The sequence below is a fragment of the Barbatula barbatula genome (assembly GCF_947034865.1).
Source record: "Barbatula barbatula genome assembly, chromosome: 11".
NCBI classification, from domain to species: domain Eukaryota; kingdom Metazoa; phylum Chordata; class Actinopteri; order Cypriniformes; family Nemacheilidae; genus Barbatula; species Barbatula barbatula.
This window is the reverse complement of record NC_136774.1, coordinates 2455805-2471278: the sequence shown is the minus strand read 5'-3', so window position 1 is coordinate 2471278 and position 15474 is coordinate 2455805. Positions and strand designations below refer to the sequence as shown.

The following is a 15474-nucleotide window of genomic DNA, read 5'->3' as shown; positions in this document are numbered from 1 at the left end:
CAGAACCAGGCCTAATAATAATTTACAAAAGGAACATGGAGTTGATAAATAAAGTGGAAAGATTTATAGAGAGAGATAATTACGACCTCAAAAAAGTAGAAGCTTCCTCTTCCCGACTGCGAGTGGAGGTTTATTATTCTCCATTTCTTTAGCTGAAGTTAGTTTCACCTGAGCGACGCCAATGAAGTGTCATGTCAATGATGTCCTGCGCTTAGACATGTGGGGCCAGACATTTAAAATATAAAGAGACATGACAACTAGCCCATAAACAAACTTAATATCAATCATTGTAAACAATGAATTCACAAAATTTACCATATCCATTAGGTGGATATTATCACATTTGTCATTATAATTTTCACTCAAATTCAAATATCTGACCTAATGCCTTATGGTGGTCCTTGATCCTCCCAGCCCCCCTTCAATTCGAGCACTGGCCACGGAGACACATCTCCATACAGATGAACAGCCCAATCATAGACCCAAGGAAAACAAAACAAGTATTGCGTTGCAAATTTAGGTACATTTCTTACGTATGCATTGTATCATATTTTTGCTGTAAATGTGGTTTCATAAATGTATTCTGTAAAAGTCCCATGATATTAAAATGAGCGTCCGATCTCTGTATTTGCTCTGAATGCAATGATGGGATGTCATACCTGTCTGTCAACCTATGTACTCATTGCACCTTGCTCATGCATTTGGATCAATGTCGCTCTAACAGGAATAAAAAATGTAGTAAATTAGATTGATCATTTTTGTAATGATGTGCTTTGTACTGAAATATTTCTGTTGAATAATTGAAATGAGGTGGTGTGGCTTTGGAAAGAGCTCTGAAGGGAACAATGGGATCTTTTCCCTTTTATGCTTTCAAATCTAGTTTATCAATATGAAATTGCTGATCCTAGCCTTAATTCTTGTCATAATAGGCTTTGCAAAAGAAGCAAACATTGTTTAGGATAAGCTAAGGAAGCTGGTACACAATATTTCCAATAAAACAAGACAGAAGGGACATAATCGAGATGACCCCTTTGTTTTTATGTCATTTAACATATGCCTTATACATAAATGTTGCATAGACACAAAATAGGCTAAGAAATGTGTGCACACAATGTTCCAGGCACATATCGAGATTTATAAAAATAAACTTAAATAAGTGTGCATCGTACGGACACTTAAGACCAGGGATTCTCAATTTTTTTACTCAAAGCCCCTCCCGTTGTATTCAACAATATTGAAAGGCCCCCACTCACAAAACCTCAAAATCACTATCCACTAAAATATATTTATAGACTGGAGAAACGTTTATTACCTATAAAAATGGCCAAATAATAAGAAATATATTTTTAATGTATTTCAATGCTAATTTTGTCTAATTTAAAAATATTGGTCATGCTGACGCCCCCTTTTGAGAACCACTGCTTTAGACCATCCTTAAGCACTCTTTTACTGCTGTGATTGAAGTAGAAGCAGAATTATTTTTCGCTTTTATATACACATTTGCTCATATTTCCACTCAAATTACATCTAGTTAAACAAAAACTAATATATATACATATTTCTGTTGTCTTTTGAACAAAAAGACTGTGTTTTATTGTTGGAGGGAAGTGTGGGGTGCATGATAATTCCTCCTAAACTAAACTCTAGAACTTGAGAGAAAGTATTTAAAGTATATACAAATAGTTCTAGGGAGAACAGCGGTGATTAACGGTGCGCAATTTGATATTGTGGACACTGCGGGGTCCGGTGGAAGAGTGGTCCATTGGCTCATGTCTTCCAAATGTTTCGTACAGTCACGTGGATGTAAATATGCATTTATGCATAACATAAAGTTGTCCAATCTGCATTCTAATAGAGCGTTTTGTTCTTGAAGCACTCAAGTTTTCTTTATTAGGACTTAATTCAATTCCTAATAAACCCTAGTTTAATATTATTGCACTAAATTAGAACGTCTGCAACCATTCAGCCTATATATGAAAATGGTTATGATTGATACAGTATTGATAGCACGTTATTTTACAGTTTTTTGAACATGCTATGTACTCACTGTGTAACTACTATGTAGTTACCCTGAAGCTATAAAAATAAGCGCTACAGATGCATCATTGACAAATGTCTTGAGAAATGTGTGGCATAATCGGTATGACCGAGTGGAAAAATGTCCTAACTGGCACCCTGGTGGGAATCTATAGCATCTTTACAACAAACAAACTCTTGGAGGCCCGCCGTAGAGGCTCTCTGACTATTGTGTTGGCAGGTGTTTGTGTATTAAGCAAGCACATGTCTCGCATCCCACAGTGTGATCGATGTGTTTAGCTCTATGCTTACATGAGGCGTCCCCTCTGCTGAATTTTAAAGAGTGAAACAGAGCAGCGGACATGCAAGGACTTTTACAGCGGCTAAAACTTTGAGCATGTGGTCCTAAGGTTTGGTTTAGTGACCAGACAAACCTCGGCAGCCTCTCTCCCACCCCATGTTGGATAATCTGTGCTTATATACAAAGGACTATATGTTGGCCCCATCCCGTAGCAGCACATGGGTTCCTGTTAAGCGCTCGCTGTGTCTGATTGGCTCAGCAGTATTGTCTGCAGTTGTTGACACGCTGCCTGTGACTGTAGACGTCTTGTGATGAATATGTTCCAGTAACATCCACATCTTTGTTGTTTCTTGGAGTTCTTTAAGTAAACCGGGTTTTGTTTGATGCACGGGTGTTGTCTGCAGGACTTGATGGGTATTTAAGAGCTCTAACTCACCGATCATTACTACGAATACATTTCAACAGGTAAAAAAGACAACTGAAACGACCGCTACATAAATAACTTGAGTCTGTTGATGGTAGTGTGTTAGCTTGTATGTACTTTGTGGCGTGCAATATATTTGTGTATTAATTTCTGTTTATTCATTTCTGCTTTGCCTTCCCACAGAATATAGAATTTGGTGCACAAGTCTTGTTTTTCGGGGTATTATAATTTTTGATATTTTGTTTGCCCTGTAGTCAAAAGACATAACAGGATTTTAACATTAGTTGTTTTCATGGATATTATTATTGTGACAAATAATTACCCCTTCTGTAGGTTCTCCTTGCGTAATATAAAAACTTTTTTTCCACATATTTAAATGATAAAGTAATGGTTGTGTTAGTTTCACTGCCTTCAATTTATGAATTCAATTTATTGAATATTATTTTTACTATAACTTTCTGTATTTAAAAGAGAGGCTAATGAGAATCATCACAGAGGCAAAAATAACTGAAACGAAGTGAGGAAAAGGACCTGAAATGTCTTATTGTCACTGAAAAGGTTTAAGGTTCTGTATAAAAATATAAAAATATTCCTATTGTTTTCCTTTTATTAATTGACCTAGACTTGTTTTACAGTATAAAAATTAGCCCAGAAACTGCATGATCTATGCTTAAATATTGTAATATTTGTGTGTTACATAAACATAATTTAGTTACTGTCATCTGGTTGTGAATATGATGGGTAGATTATTTATAATGGGATGATGAAGCGGGTTATCATGTGACCTGTACGGGCTGTCCTAATCTCACTTTATATAGTACGTCACTGAGCTTTAAATACACGCTGTGCATTTGCTACACTTTAATACATTTGGCAGCACAGTCCTGTTCTATATTTTCCACTATGTATCTGACTGCGTGGCTGTGTAATTCCCTACTAAATAGGTGCTAACTCTTAAACTACCCTACTACTCGTAAACATCACGGAGAACAGTGCATGAATGTTGTATGTGTTTCTGTCAAGAGCATTTTTGTGTGCCTTTGAAATTCTCCTTCCACCCCCTCTCCTCTGCCTCTCACATAAAAAGAGCAAAGTTCATCCAAAAAACAAACAGTTGTGGACTTCTGAAATAGGTCCGCGTAGACACCATTTTTAATAAAAGAAGAGCAGGTTGAGATCAAATGTGCGTGACACTAAAGACCTACAGATGATTGGAAGTGGTATCAAACTTTTGGGGTGTAAGTGGATTTTCTTTAAGGTTTTCTTTGAGCTTTCACAGTGTGTGTGTGTGTGTGTGTGTGTTTGTGTGTTTGTGTGTGTGCTTCTAGCAAACTCTCCTTTTCTCGTTTTCATTGTTACATATTTAAGTTTAAGATTTCGTGGTTTTTGAACCCATTCATTTTCAAAGTTGGTTTGCTTGTCGATAATTCTCACAAAATCGAGGATAAAGAGCAGAGGGACCGGATTACATCAAGTCCTAACACATCCATCCCTCATGAAAACGTCTTCACCTAAAGCCTTGTGTCAGTTCACAAGGATGGATGTGTCAGGACTTGATGTAATCCGGTCCCTCTGCTCTTTATTCTCGATTTAGTGTATTACTAATGGTCATTCCTTATAAAAATGGCTTAAAAAATATCCTCCAGTGTCACATGATGATCTCCATCAAAATGTGGAAAAAAAGAAATGGTGACTGCTACAGATTTTAAGCATAAGCTTTCCATTTGCAGCTATAGAACCTTGAGCTCAAAGAGAAAGTCTTTACTGACGTGAAATAGTGCTGTTTTCTGAATCCTCACTGTGGTGAGTGGTGAAACCGCTCCGACCTTGACTGAACTTTACCTGTAAGACTGAGTGGCTGTGAACTCTCAGGAATAGAGGAAGTTCATGAATTATATATGGTCATACATGTAGACTGTGGCTCACAGGAAGCAGAAGGGAGTACTTCCTGTTTGTGAAGTACAACTCACCATGTCTGGGTCAGGTCTTTGTTAGTCAGAGCTCAGGGGAACATCAGCACGGTGACTGAATAAAAGAAACACTTTATAAATGCAATGCAAAATTTAAATGATTTTATTAACATTTAAAGTCAGCATGAAATCAAAATTCTTATTTTCTAATGGAATCTTACAGTGTTTATGAAAACATGCCTTAAAGGGATACTTCACCCAAAAATGAAGATTCTGTCATCATTTACTCATCTTGGAGTTGTTCCAAATCTGTAAAAATGTCATTGTTCTGATGAACACAGAGAAAGATATTCCGAAGAATGATTATAACAAGACCGCATTCACTCCCATAGTAGGAAAAACGGTTACTAACAGGCACAGCGACTACTTCCTTTGCTGCCGCGGGGACGTTAGACGTCCTCGTGCATATAAAGCTCACAAATAATGCAATATGGGCACAAATCTCTTAAAACGTAGATATGGATTCATTCACCGTATAATAACTTACCAGGGAACACATTTTTCATAAAGTTTGAAAGAGTTGATATCGAGCGACCTTAAGTGTAGTCTGTTTATAGCCTCGTGTTAGCTTTTTACTTCTGCCGATTGTATTTTGGTGTAAACCAGAGGTTGCGCTCAACTTTTTTATTGTACGTCATTTGGACGGACGGGCTCGTAAAAATCCCTCATAATCTTTGAATAACAGTCACTATGGTGCAAGGTGGCGTCATGTTTGTGACGTCATCACGCTGTATTTGCGTTTACTCTCTAAATTTACAATATTTTAATGCAACTGAATGCCCACTAAAGCCGTTGTTGTTTATATTCATTTATATATTGAATGTTTCTGTTATCAGACACAAGCTGAGGTTTGGTCATGAATGTGCTGCTTCTGCCACTCACTGAACAGAGAAGACGCCGAGAGGGACATTTTTCCACTAACTGAGAGCTAGTGTTTATCAAAAAAGACGCTAGCTGCTTTTCTGAAGGAAAAACTCTGTAAACACGGCATCACTGCGCGCCTTTGTGTGTATGAATGCACGTCAGGCGGGGGTCTGTGACAGCTGCATCTGCACCGCCAGTCATCCAAAATGGACCAGCATTTTAAGCTAATGAATGGGAAACTGACATCCCTTTGCGATCGACTTCAGGGCAGGGTAATAGCCTACCATCAAGCTCTAATGATGAAAGGAAATGACAAAACGGTGACTTACAAATTGCCCTTATTGTGATCCGTCAAAATGATGGAAGGCCTTCAGATTTACCCTTAACTGTTAAAAAAAATCTGTCAATGACGGAGAATTTTCGGTTTACACGACCTCTGATGTAAACGTCATAAACCTTTGTTAATCACAGAGCTTAAGTCTAAGGGAAAACTGCGTAGCCTTTCGGTCAAGGTAACCAGCACGGCACTTATTTCGGGTTAGCCTACAAAAATACGTCATCTCTGAGTTACTGAAATCACATTGTCATTTATGAGCTGCACCATCTATTTTCACATTTATGATTCCGTTTCACTCGTATTTGCTTCAGAATACTGAAGTAGAGACCACCTCTGGTTCACAGGGACATAAAGCATTCATTCTGGGCTCTGTGCTATTGTACTCGCTTTACATGCATAATCGCTATAAGTGGGACACACTTTATTCACGTTAGCAAATCAACTTATTCCGTATTTTGTACAAAATACAGTTCATGAAACAAGTGAGCACTTAATCTAAACTGATTCTTTTTTTTGTCTTTTGTACAGTCACCCCTGATCTGTCTCCAGAGACCCCCCTACTCGGAACCCATTCAATCCCTGCGCCTCGACCCCAGGCAGCGACCCCTGCCCTCCCCACGGCCCCCCTACCACGTCCTCACAGAAAGCACAGTGAAGCAGGGCACTGCGGCCAGCCAGCACGCGGCGGCATGGAGGTGGGCATGCGCGTGGTCCGCGGCGTGGACTGGAAGTGGGCTAACCAGGATGATGGCGAGGGCCACGTGGGCACGGTGGTGGAAATCGGGCGTCAGGGCAGCACCACTACGCCAGACAAAACTGTTGTAGTGCAATGGGACTGCGGAACTCGCACAAATTATCGGACAGGCTACCAGGGCGCCTACGACCTACTTCTGTACGATAACGCACAGATAGGTGAGATGTTATACAGACTGCTTTATCATGTTCAGGATGTGTTGACTTTAGAATTTGTTCAGTACTGTAGAGAAGGATACGATTAACAGTAGTGTACACTCCCTCACTGTATCTCTGTGAATCTGAAAACACCAGCTTTGGGCACAGGTTATGATCTTTATTGGCTTTAATTGTCCGTAATGGTGTGAGGTTACATCTAAGCACCCTTGGTTCACCAAGTAAGTGTATTGCGTGTATTTCATTGACGCTGACGATCTTTTCATGTAACATAAGCTTACATCGACATTTTCCTCTCTTGCTCTTAGGTGTCCGACATTCAAATATAATTTGTGACAGCTGTAAGAAGCACGGCATTATGGGAATGCGCTGGAAGTGTAAGGTGTGCTTTGACTACGACCTGTGTACTCAGTGTTACATGAACAACAAGCATGACCTGACACACTCCTTTGAGCGCTATGAGACCGCACATTCACAACCGTGAGTATTCATCTCTTTTATATGACTGCATTACTCTTCTGCGTGACTAAACTGTAAAGCTCTCGCTCTGTCTCCGCTAGCCGTGTCCAAATGTCAGTCTGGTCCTCTCGGACTCATGAAACGTCCAACGCACAAACAGAGCTTAAAGATGTATTCAGATGACATGTGCTTCTCTCACATACGTACACATGGCAGTGCACGTTTATGTTTGTTTTAGCACATTAGACTATGGAATGTGTTCTGTCTACTGTAAGTTTATTTTTGTCATGTTGACGTTTTGGGACATTTGGGTAGACTTTTGCTTTTACGTGAAATTTTTTTTGTGTGTGTTATCCTGTTCAGTGTCAAGTTCTGTTCTGAATTATCCTGTTCAGTGCCCCACAGGAATCTTCATTTCTATTTTTAGGACTGAATTATAAATACATTGTGTGTGTGTGTAAATACATATGAATGAGCCCGGTACCCAGTGTACACACTGCCACCAGCAGGTGCCTAAATGGATAAACGGCTTCATTTTACACTGGCAGAAATACAGAAATACACCTGCTGTAGTTGTAGTAAGTGCTCTGTGTGCAAAAAGATGCTTCTTTTTATATAATAATAATCATCATCATAATTTAATGTGTGTAAATGTGCAATTCAGTTAGATCCAAGCACATCATAGCTTTTAATGCGTCTCATCTTAAATAAAAAGACCCACCGTGATGTGTTTGAAAGATCATGTGAAAGACAGAATCAGTGATGAATGTCTAGCATTGAGCTTAAAACACAAACATCACATGAGGGGATATCGCTAAACAAGCATGAAACCAGAATGACGGCATATGACATGAGCTTTGATCCGGTCTCAAACTTATTCTGGAAGGGTGTAAGGGCTGAAGGTTTTTGGGAAATCTTTTTTTTTTACAAATATTACGATTAATATGCGATCTTTCTATCTTCTGTATTATTTAAAAAAAGACATGATAGTATGATCAACACCATTTTAGATAGCTCAAACAGTTCTTTTCTGTAGGCCAGGCCCATATGTAAGGTTGAAATTATGTGACGAATGTCATGAATTGATATGAATGACATGTTTATATAACTTCTTCACCTCACTTACACACTTGTAAGTAATTGTAGCCTTTTGAACATAACAAATAAAAATAAGCCAGGTGTAAACATTAACATTAAACTCAAACACAAGTGCAAAATGCAAATATTTACATTTAGCAGACGCTTTGATCCAAACTGACTTAATTCAATTCAATTCAATTTTTATTTATATAGCGCTTTTCACAATTTGCATTGTTCCAAAGCAGCTTTACAGGGGAAAAACGAAAAACCCAAGAAAGGGTAAAACATACTACATGGTGTGTTATATAATAAATCCAATTATTCTAGTAAATAATATCTAATGTCAGCTTCTCCTGGTGGTTTATTTAGCATATTTGCATTAAGTGAATGCTTGGCTGAAAAGATGCGTTTTTTTTTTCTAGATTTACATTGGGCGAGTGTGTCTGATCCTCGAATAGTATCAGGAAGGTTATTCCAGAGTTTAGGTGCTACGTATGAGAAAGCTCGACCCCCTTTGGTGGATTTAGTTATTCTAGGTGTTATTAAAAGTCCTGAGTTTTGAGATCTTAGAGAGCGTGATGGGTTGTAGTGTGATAGAAGCTCTGTTAGGTAGGTAGGGGCTAAACCCTTTAAGGCTTTATAAGTGATTAAAAGAACTTTAAAGTCAATACGATATTTAATGGGTAGCCAGTAAAGGGTTGATAAAATTGGGGTTATGTGATCGTATTTTCTGGACCTGGTTAGAACTCTGGCAGCTGCGTTCTGAACTAACTTTGTTTATTGATGATGCAGGACAAACACTAAGTAGTGCATTACAGTAGTCAAGTCTTGAGGTCATAAATGCATGAATAAGCTTCTCCGCGTCAGCAACACATAGAATATTTCGTAACTTGGCAATATTTCTTAGGTGGAAAAAGGCTGTTTTTGTGACATTTGAGATGTGATTTCGAAATGACAGGTTGCTGTCTTATATGACGCCTAGATCTTTTACTGTAATTGTTGGAGTAACAGTACATCCTTCAACTTGCAGTTTATAATCAGAAATATTTGTTTTGCGTGTCTTTGGTCCGATAAGTAATATTTCTGTTTTATTAGAATTTAAAAGAAGGAAATTACAGGTCATCCAATGTTGTATATCTTCAATGCACTTTGCCAATTTGGATAGCTGGGAGGAATCATCTGGTCTTGATGAGATATATACTGAGTATCATCTGCATAGCAATGGAAGCTAATTCCATGTTTTTTAATAATGTTTCCGAGGGGAAGCATGTATATGGAGAACAGCACGGGTCCTAGAACCGATCCCTGAGGTAATCCATAATTTACTTGCGTTAGATTGGATGTAATAAACAAACTCACTTACAAGTGAGTTAAACAATGGAAGCAATTGGAACAACATAAGGTCAAAAACATATTATGTAGCTCCGGTATAGCGACCTGGCTAAAATATGTGCACAAGGGGATGCTGTAACACTTATCCAGTGTATTTATGAAAGCCGTAAAACCCGGCCTTGGTCATATCTTTCACTGTGAACTCTGTTTTTGCTCGAGGAGTTTCCACGTGCCGCTTTGAAGTACATCATATGGAGAAACGCTTTCAAACATTTCGCTCCGTGTTCCCTATCGGGTTGAATTTGGTTTACTTGACATACAGGTGTAACTGTAACTATCATACAGGGCTCTTTGGTGGTTTTGAAATGCTGCATCAGGTTGGTAGTGTTGCCAACCTGTTCTCGTTGTTCTGTTTTTCTCATTCATGAGTTAGCAACGTTATAAACAAGGCATTTTTTGCATAGTACCTGACGCTGTGAAGAATCTTTTTTTTTATCCAATGCTTTTGAACCGCTCTCACAGTATTATGGGGCTATAAGCTGAGGGTAACATGATTCAATCAATTCATCAATTCGCAGTCTTTGCGATTACCAAAATCACATTTGATCCCATCGCCATTTAATCCCCTCCAAATGCAATTAATCGTTCAACCCTAGAAGATATATTTGGAGCACCCTGTAAAACCCTACAGCTTCACTTGTGAAAACATGACCTGAAGTCAAAACACAATATTTTAGAGAATATGAGTTGTATTTCCGATGGAAAGAAGCAGTTCTGAGCAGGATAAAGTAATCCCTCCGCTGTTTAATGGTTCATTTTGAATGTCAGCGGCCATAAGAGGTGATAAAAAGGTGACGTGGGAGCATATGGCCTCCCATGTGTGTTTAGCAAGGTAAGGAAAACAGCCTAACTTGTTAATCGGCTAAGACAGATACTAGTAAACTTCCGTCATGTCATATTCTTTTTCCGTGAACTCTCATACAGCCCTGTAGATCTAGCTGATTATGTTACTTTGCTTCAGCCCCAACATGCTTGTCAAGAGATCATAAGAGTCTTTGAGATATTCCCCAACTCCCACAGTTTTGAAAACCTCTCAAAATCAAGCAAATAAAGAACAAACTTGGTATTCATCCTGTGGGAATGTTAGTTGTGTACAGTATTTGGCTCAACAAATAGGCCTATGTGTTCAAATTGGTAACAAATAGGCCTATGTGTTCATAATGTTGTTTATTAAAGAGAACAACATGCTTTTTCTAGTTCTAGTGTTTTTTCTTCTCATCTTCTCGTTGTTCTGTTTTTCTCATTCATAAGTGGTGCTTGCTATGGTAAGCTGTACTGCCAATACACAAGGACTGATAGGATTATTAGGAACACCATACTAATACTGTGTTTGACCCCCTTTTGCCTTCAGAACTGCCTTAATTCTACGTGGCATTGATTCAACAAGGTGCTGAAAGGTCATGAAGCATTCTTTAGAAATGTTGGCCCATATTGATAGGATAGCATCTTGCAGTTGATGGAGATTTGTGGGATGCACATCCAGGGCACGAAGCTCCCGTTCCACCACAACCCAAAGATGCTCTATTGGGTTGAGATCTGGTGACTGTGGGGGCCATTTTAGTACAGTGAACTCATTGTCATGTTCAAGAAACCAATTTGAAATGATTCGAGCTTTGTGACATGGTGCATTAAGGAATGGACATTGTCAGAAACAATGCTCAGGTAGGCCGTGGCATTTAAACGATGCCCAATTGGCACTAAGGGGCCTAAAGTGTGCCAAGAAAACATCCCCCACACCATTACACCACCACCACCAGCCTGCACAGTGGTAACAAGGCATGATGGATCCATGTTCTCATTCTGTTTACGCCAAATTCTGACTCTACCATCTGAATGTCTCAACAGAAATCGAGACTCATCAAACCAGGCAACCATTTTCCAATCTTCAACTGTCCAATTTTGGTGAGCTCGTGCAAATTGTAGCCTCTTTTTCCTATTTGTAGTGGAGATGAGTGTGGGGACCCCGGTGGGGTCTTCTGCTGTTGTAGCCCATCCGCCTTAAGGTTGTTCTCATGAACTCAGTTTGGAGTTCATGAGATTGTCTTGACCAGGACCACACCGCTAAATTCATTGAAGCAACTGCTATGTGATTGGTTGATTAGATAATTGCATTAATGAGAAATGTAACAGGTGTTCCTAATAATCCCTTAGGTGAGAGTGTATATATATATATATATATATATATATATAAATCAACTAAACAAAATTCTAAACGCAACACTTTTTGCCCCCATTTTTCATGAGCTGAACTCAAAGACCCAAGACTTTTTTTTTGTACACAAAAGGCCTATTTCTCTCAAGTATTGTTCACAAATCTGTCTAAATCTGTGTTAGTGAGCACTTCTCTTTTGCTGAGATAATCCATCCACCTCACAGGTGTGACACAATGACGGCATGATTATTGCACAGGGTTGCTTTACTGAGTGTTCACACCTGACGTGATAAATCGCGCTATTCGAGCGGTGTTGGACGTTTGAACATTTTGAGTTTTCAATCGCGTGTGAAATTCGCTTCATTCACGCGTGAAATTCACTTCACAACAGTTGCAAATTCGCGTCATGGGAGGAGCATCAATATCTATATATAGCTCAAATTGAGTAATGTGCGTTTTTTACAATTTACCAGATTGTCGACCTCCTCACTCACTTTCTTCCAACACCATACATGCTGTCTGCCATCTGCCCTGTACAGTGAAAACTTGGATTCATCCGTGATACCAGACGCCATCGAATGTGAGCATTTGCCCACTCAAGTTGGTTACAAGGACGAACTGCAGTCAGGTCCAGACCCCGATGAGCATGAAGAGCATGCAGATGAGCTTCCCTGAGACGGTTTCTAACACTTTGTGCAGAAATTCTTTGGTATTCAAACCGATTGTTGCAGCAGCTGCCCGGATGGCTGGTTTCAGACTATCATGGAGATGAAGATGCTGGATGTGGAGGGCCTGGGCTGTTGTGGTTATACATGGTCTGCGATTGTGAGGCCGGTTGGATATAATGCCAAATTCTCTGAAACGCCTTTGGAGACTGCATTTCATGGTAGAGAAATGAACATTAAATTTACGGGCAACAGCTCTGGTGGACATTCCTGCAGTCAGCATGCCCATTGCACGCTCCGGTGTTTTGAGGGTGAATGCTGCTCAACTTTTCCCTTTAGAGTTTCTCACTGGTGCTCAATACACTCTTAGAAATAAATGTGCCTTACAGCGATGCCACAGGAGAACCATTCAGACAAAGGTTCTTTGAAGAGCTATCTATCTCTTGTCTTTTTGTAATCTAAAGAACCTTTTTCGCCACAGTCTTCAGATGTTAAAGGCTTTATATGGAACCATTTAGACAGAAAAAGATTCTACTATGGCATTGTGTAGCACCTTTATTTTTAACCCCCGTGTCTAAACCGGACGTGATGGAATATGATAAAAGACAAAAGAATGCATCATAACCCATTATAATATTCAGTTTTTCCACACTGGATGCGGTGCGACACGACAAACTCTTTAAGATCAAGTCGTTGTGACGTCGCGTCCGGTGTAGATACGGTGTAAGAGTGTAGGGTTAAGGTTGGGTCGCAATTCTCTCTTAAGAATGCAGTGGGTCTCATTCACTAGTAATTGAGCACATATTTACAAGCGTAGAAAAAATTAAGATACCATTACTAATGTTCATATTCAAACATTTCTAGATGTATTGTGGCCTCTTGTTTTTTTCTGCAACTGTATATGCACATTTGAACTTAATTCACAATCATTTTTTGTTCTTTATCTTGTTTTGATGGTGATAAATTTGAAGTTACATTTTATTTGCATAAAACACCACCAACCAGCTCTATGTAAGGGCATTCCACATGGCATCACCTGTCTAGAGAAATATAGCAAAATGTGCGGTTGTTTAAGGTTCACTGTAGGACACAGTTTTGCCATCACTAGACTCCGGTTTTGTCCTTCGTTGCTTATAAACAAACAGCTTCGTGCATTTGTGGATTACATCTAACCTCTGCTCTTGGACATGCACCTAGGAGGGCCAGACTACTTAGAGATTTATCCTGATTCTGTTTTAAGCCTTCAGACGCTACAGGTGGTGCCATATGCCAAAAGACAGCAAGCAGCAAGGTCGAACATAACCGTACTGCTCTCTACACTGGACATTGAGAGAAAATGAGAGCTGTTTGAAGGAAACTATAACTAACAGAGGTCAAAGATCTTCATCTTTGCTGATTTGCTCACAGCTGCATTTATTGAATCTAACGGATTTCATGGTATATTTTCGGCAGAGAAGCTAACGCTGATGGTTGACCGTTTGGATGAATTATGGGAATAGGCAGTTCCTTTGCTCATCGGTCAGATCAGATCTTTACTATAAGGTACGTGCTGGGATTCTGTGTCGTTTCTTTCAGTTATGCGCTAAGCGTCTACCAGAATATTTCGCAATTCTCTCTTGAAAAGTTCCCAGATCTCCTTTGGTTTGTTGACACAAGACAGCCTGTCTGTCATTAGCTGTGTCGAGAGCATGTGTTTCAAATCACGATGTACGAAATCTGTCAAGTGTCCTGGAACGCACATTCACATTTGAATAACATCACATTTTTTCTTCACTCGGAAAACCAGTGAAACACGACTTCAATATATTCCTTTGGCAGAAAATGAGTGAGTGCAGTAGAGATTTATTAGGAAAAGTGAGGTAATATGAATATATATAAGGAAATATAGACATCACAGGAGTTGGCTCTATCGCTTAAGTGTTGCTCAAATCTTAAATGGAAATCTGGCTACCTCTATTATCAGGAACGGATTATGACTTTGATGTGCCCTGGGCACGGACGTTGTGCCTATACCTAAATACACAGGACTTAGGAACAGTTCACACAGATTGCACCTTTCTGCCTAAAAACGCATGACACAACTGGAATGTTTTGAAAAAGCGCAGTGCAAACCACAACTCTGCACACACTCTTTTGATAACAGAAATTGCCAAATGCCAATTTGCTATTGTAAACAAAAGCTTATGACACTTGTCCTGCCTTCAGGGTCTTTTGATTGGTCCACTGCTGTGTGTAAAACTTGAAATTGTTTAAAGACGTGGCAAACAGCGCGAGACACTGGGATAACTTACTGCAAAGTTTGTTACTGCTAAACAAACTTAGCAGTGGTGGTTTCGGACCGAGGACATTGGAATGTTTTAGAAATCATTTGGTAGATCGAACACGGTGTGTTCATGTTATGAATCTCAAATCTGATAATCTTGATATATCAAAAGGGGTCCCCCACGGTTACATTTTGGGACCTATTTTGTTTTTTATTTATATAATTGATTTGGGTAAGGACATTCAAGCAAAAAAAGACTTTTATGCTGATAATATTATTATTTATACACTTGCTCCATCTATGATACCTGTGGTGAAAGACCTTCAAAAATTGCATTTCAGTTATTGGAAGATGCTCTGGTTAGTTTAAAGTTAGTTTTAAATTCACAGAAAACAAAGGTTATGTTTTTTTCAAAGTGCTTTGAAAATTTTTGTATTTTCACATCTGATGGAAAGATTAATGAAAGAGTACCTTTTTACAAGTACTTGGGCATTTGGACTAATCAGGAAGCTCAAACTGAAACTTGGCTTTTATTTTAGTAATAAATCTAATTTTACTTTAAATGCCAAAAAGAAACTTGTAGAAGCTACTTATGTAACTGTGCTTGATTATGGTGATATATTATGTATGCATGCGGCCTCT

General features: G+C 39.1%; 1 protein-coding gene across 2 annotated transcripts in view; it reads left to right on the top strand.

Moving 5' to 3' along the window:
• mib2 (MIB E3 ubiquitin protein ligase 2) overlaps positions 1-15474 on the top strand; it is a 41516-nt gene that overhangs the window by 2467 nt on the left and 23575 nt on the right. Inside the window, exons 1-3 of one of the 2 annotated variants that reach the window (XM_079466891.1) lie at positions 3868-3979; positions 6441-6824; positions 7130-7301. In XM_079466891.1, coding sequence (XP_079323017.1) covers positions 3949-3979; positions 6441-6824; positions 7130-7301 — 587 coding nt within the window. In that variant the 5' untranslated portion in view covers positions 3868-3948. Of the gene's footprint in view, positions 1-3867; positions 3980-6440; positions 6825-7129; positions 7302-15474 lie in introns of those variants that run through there. The other variant, XM_079466892.1, reaches the window with a different exon arrangement.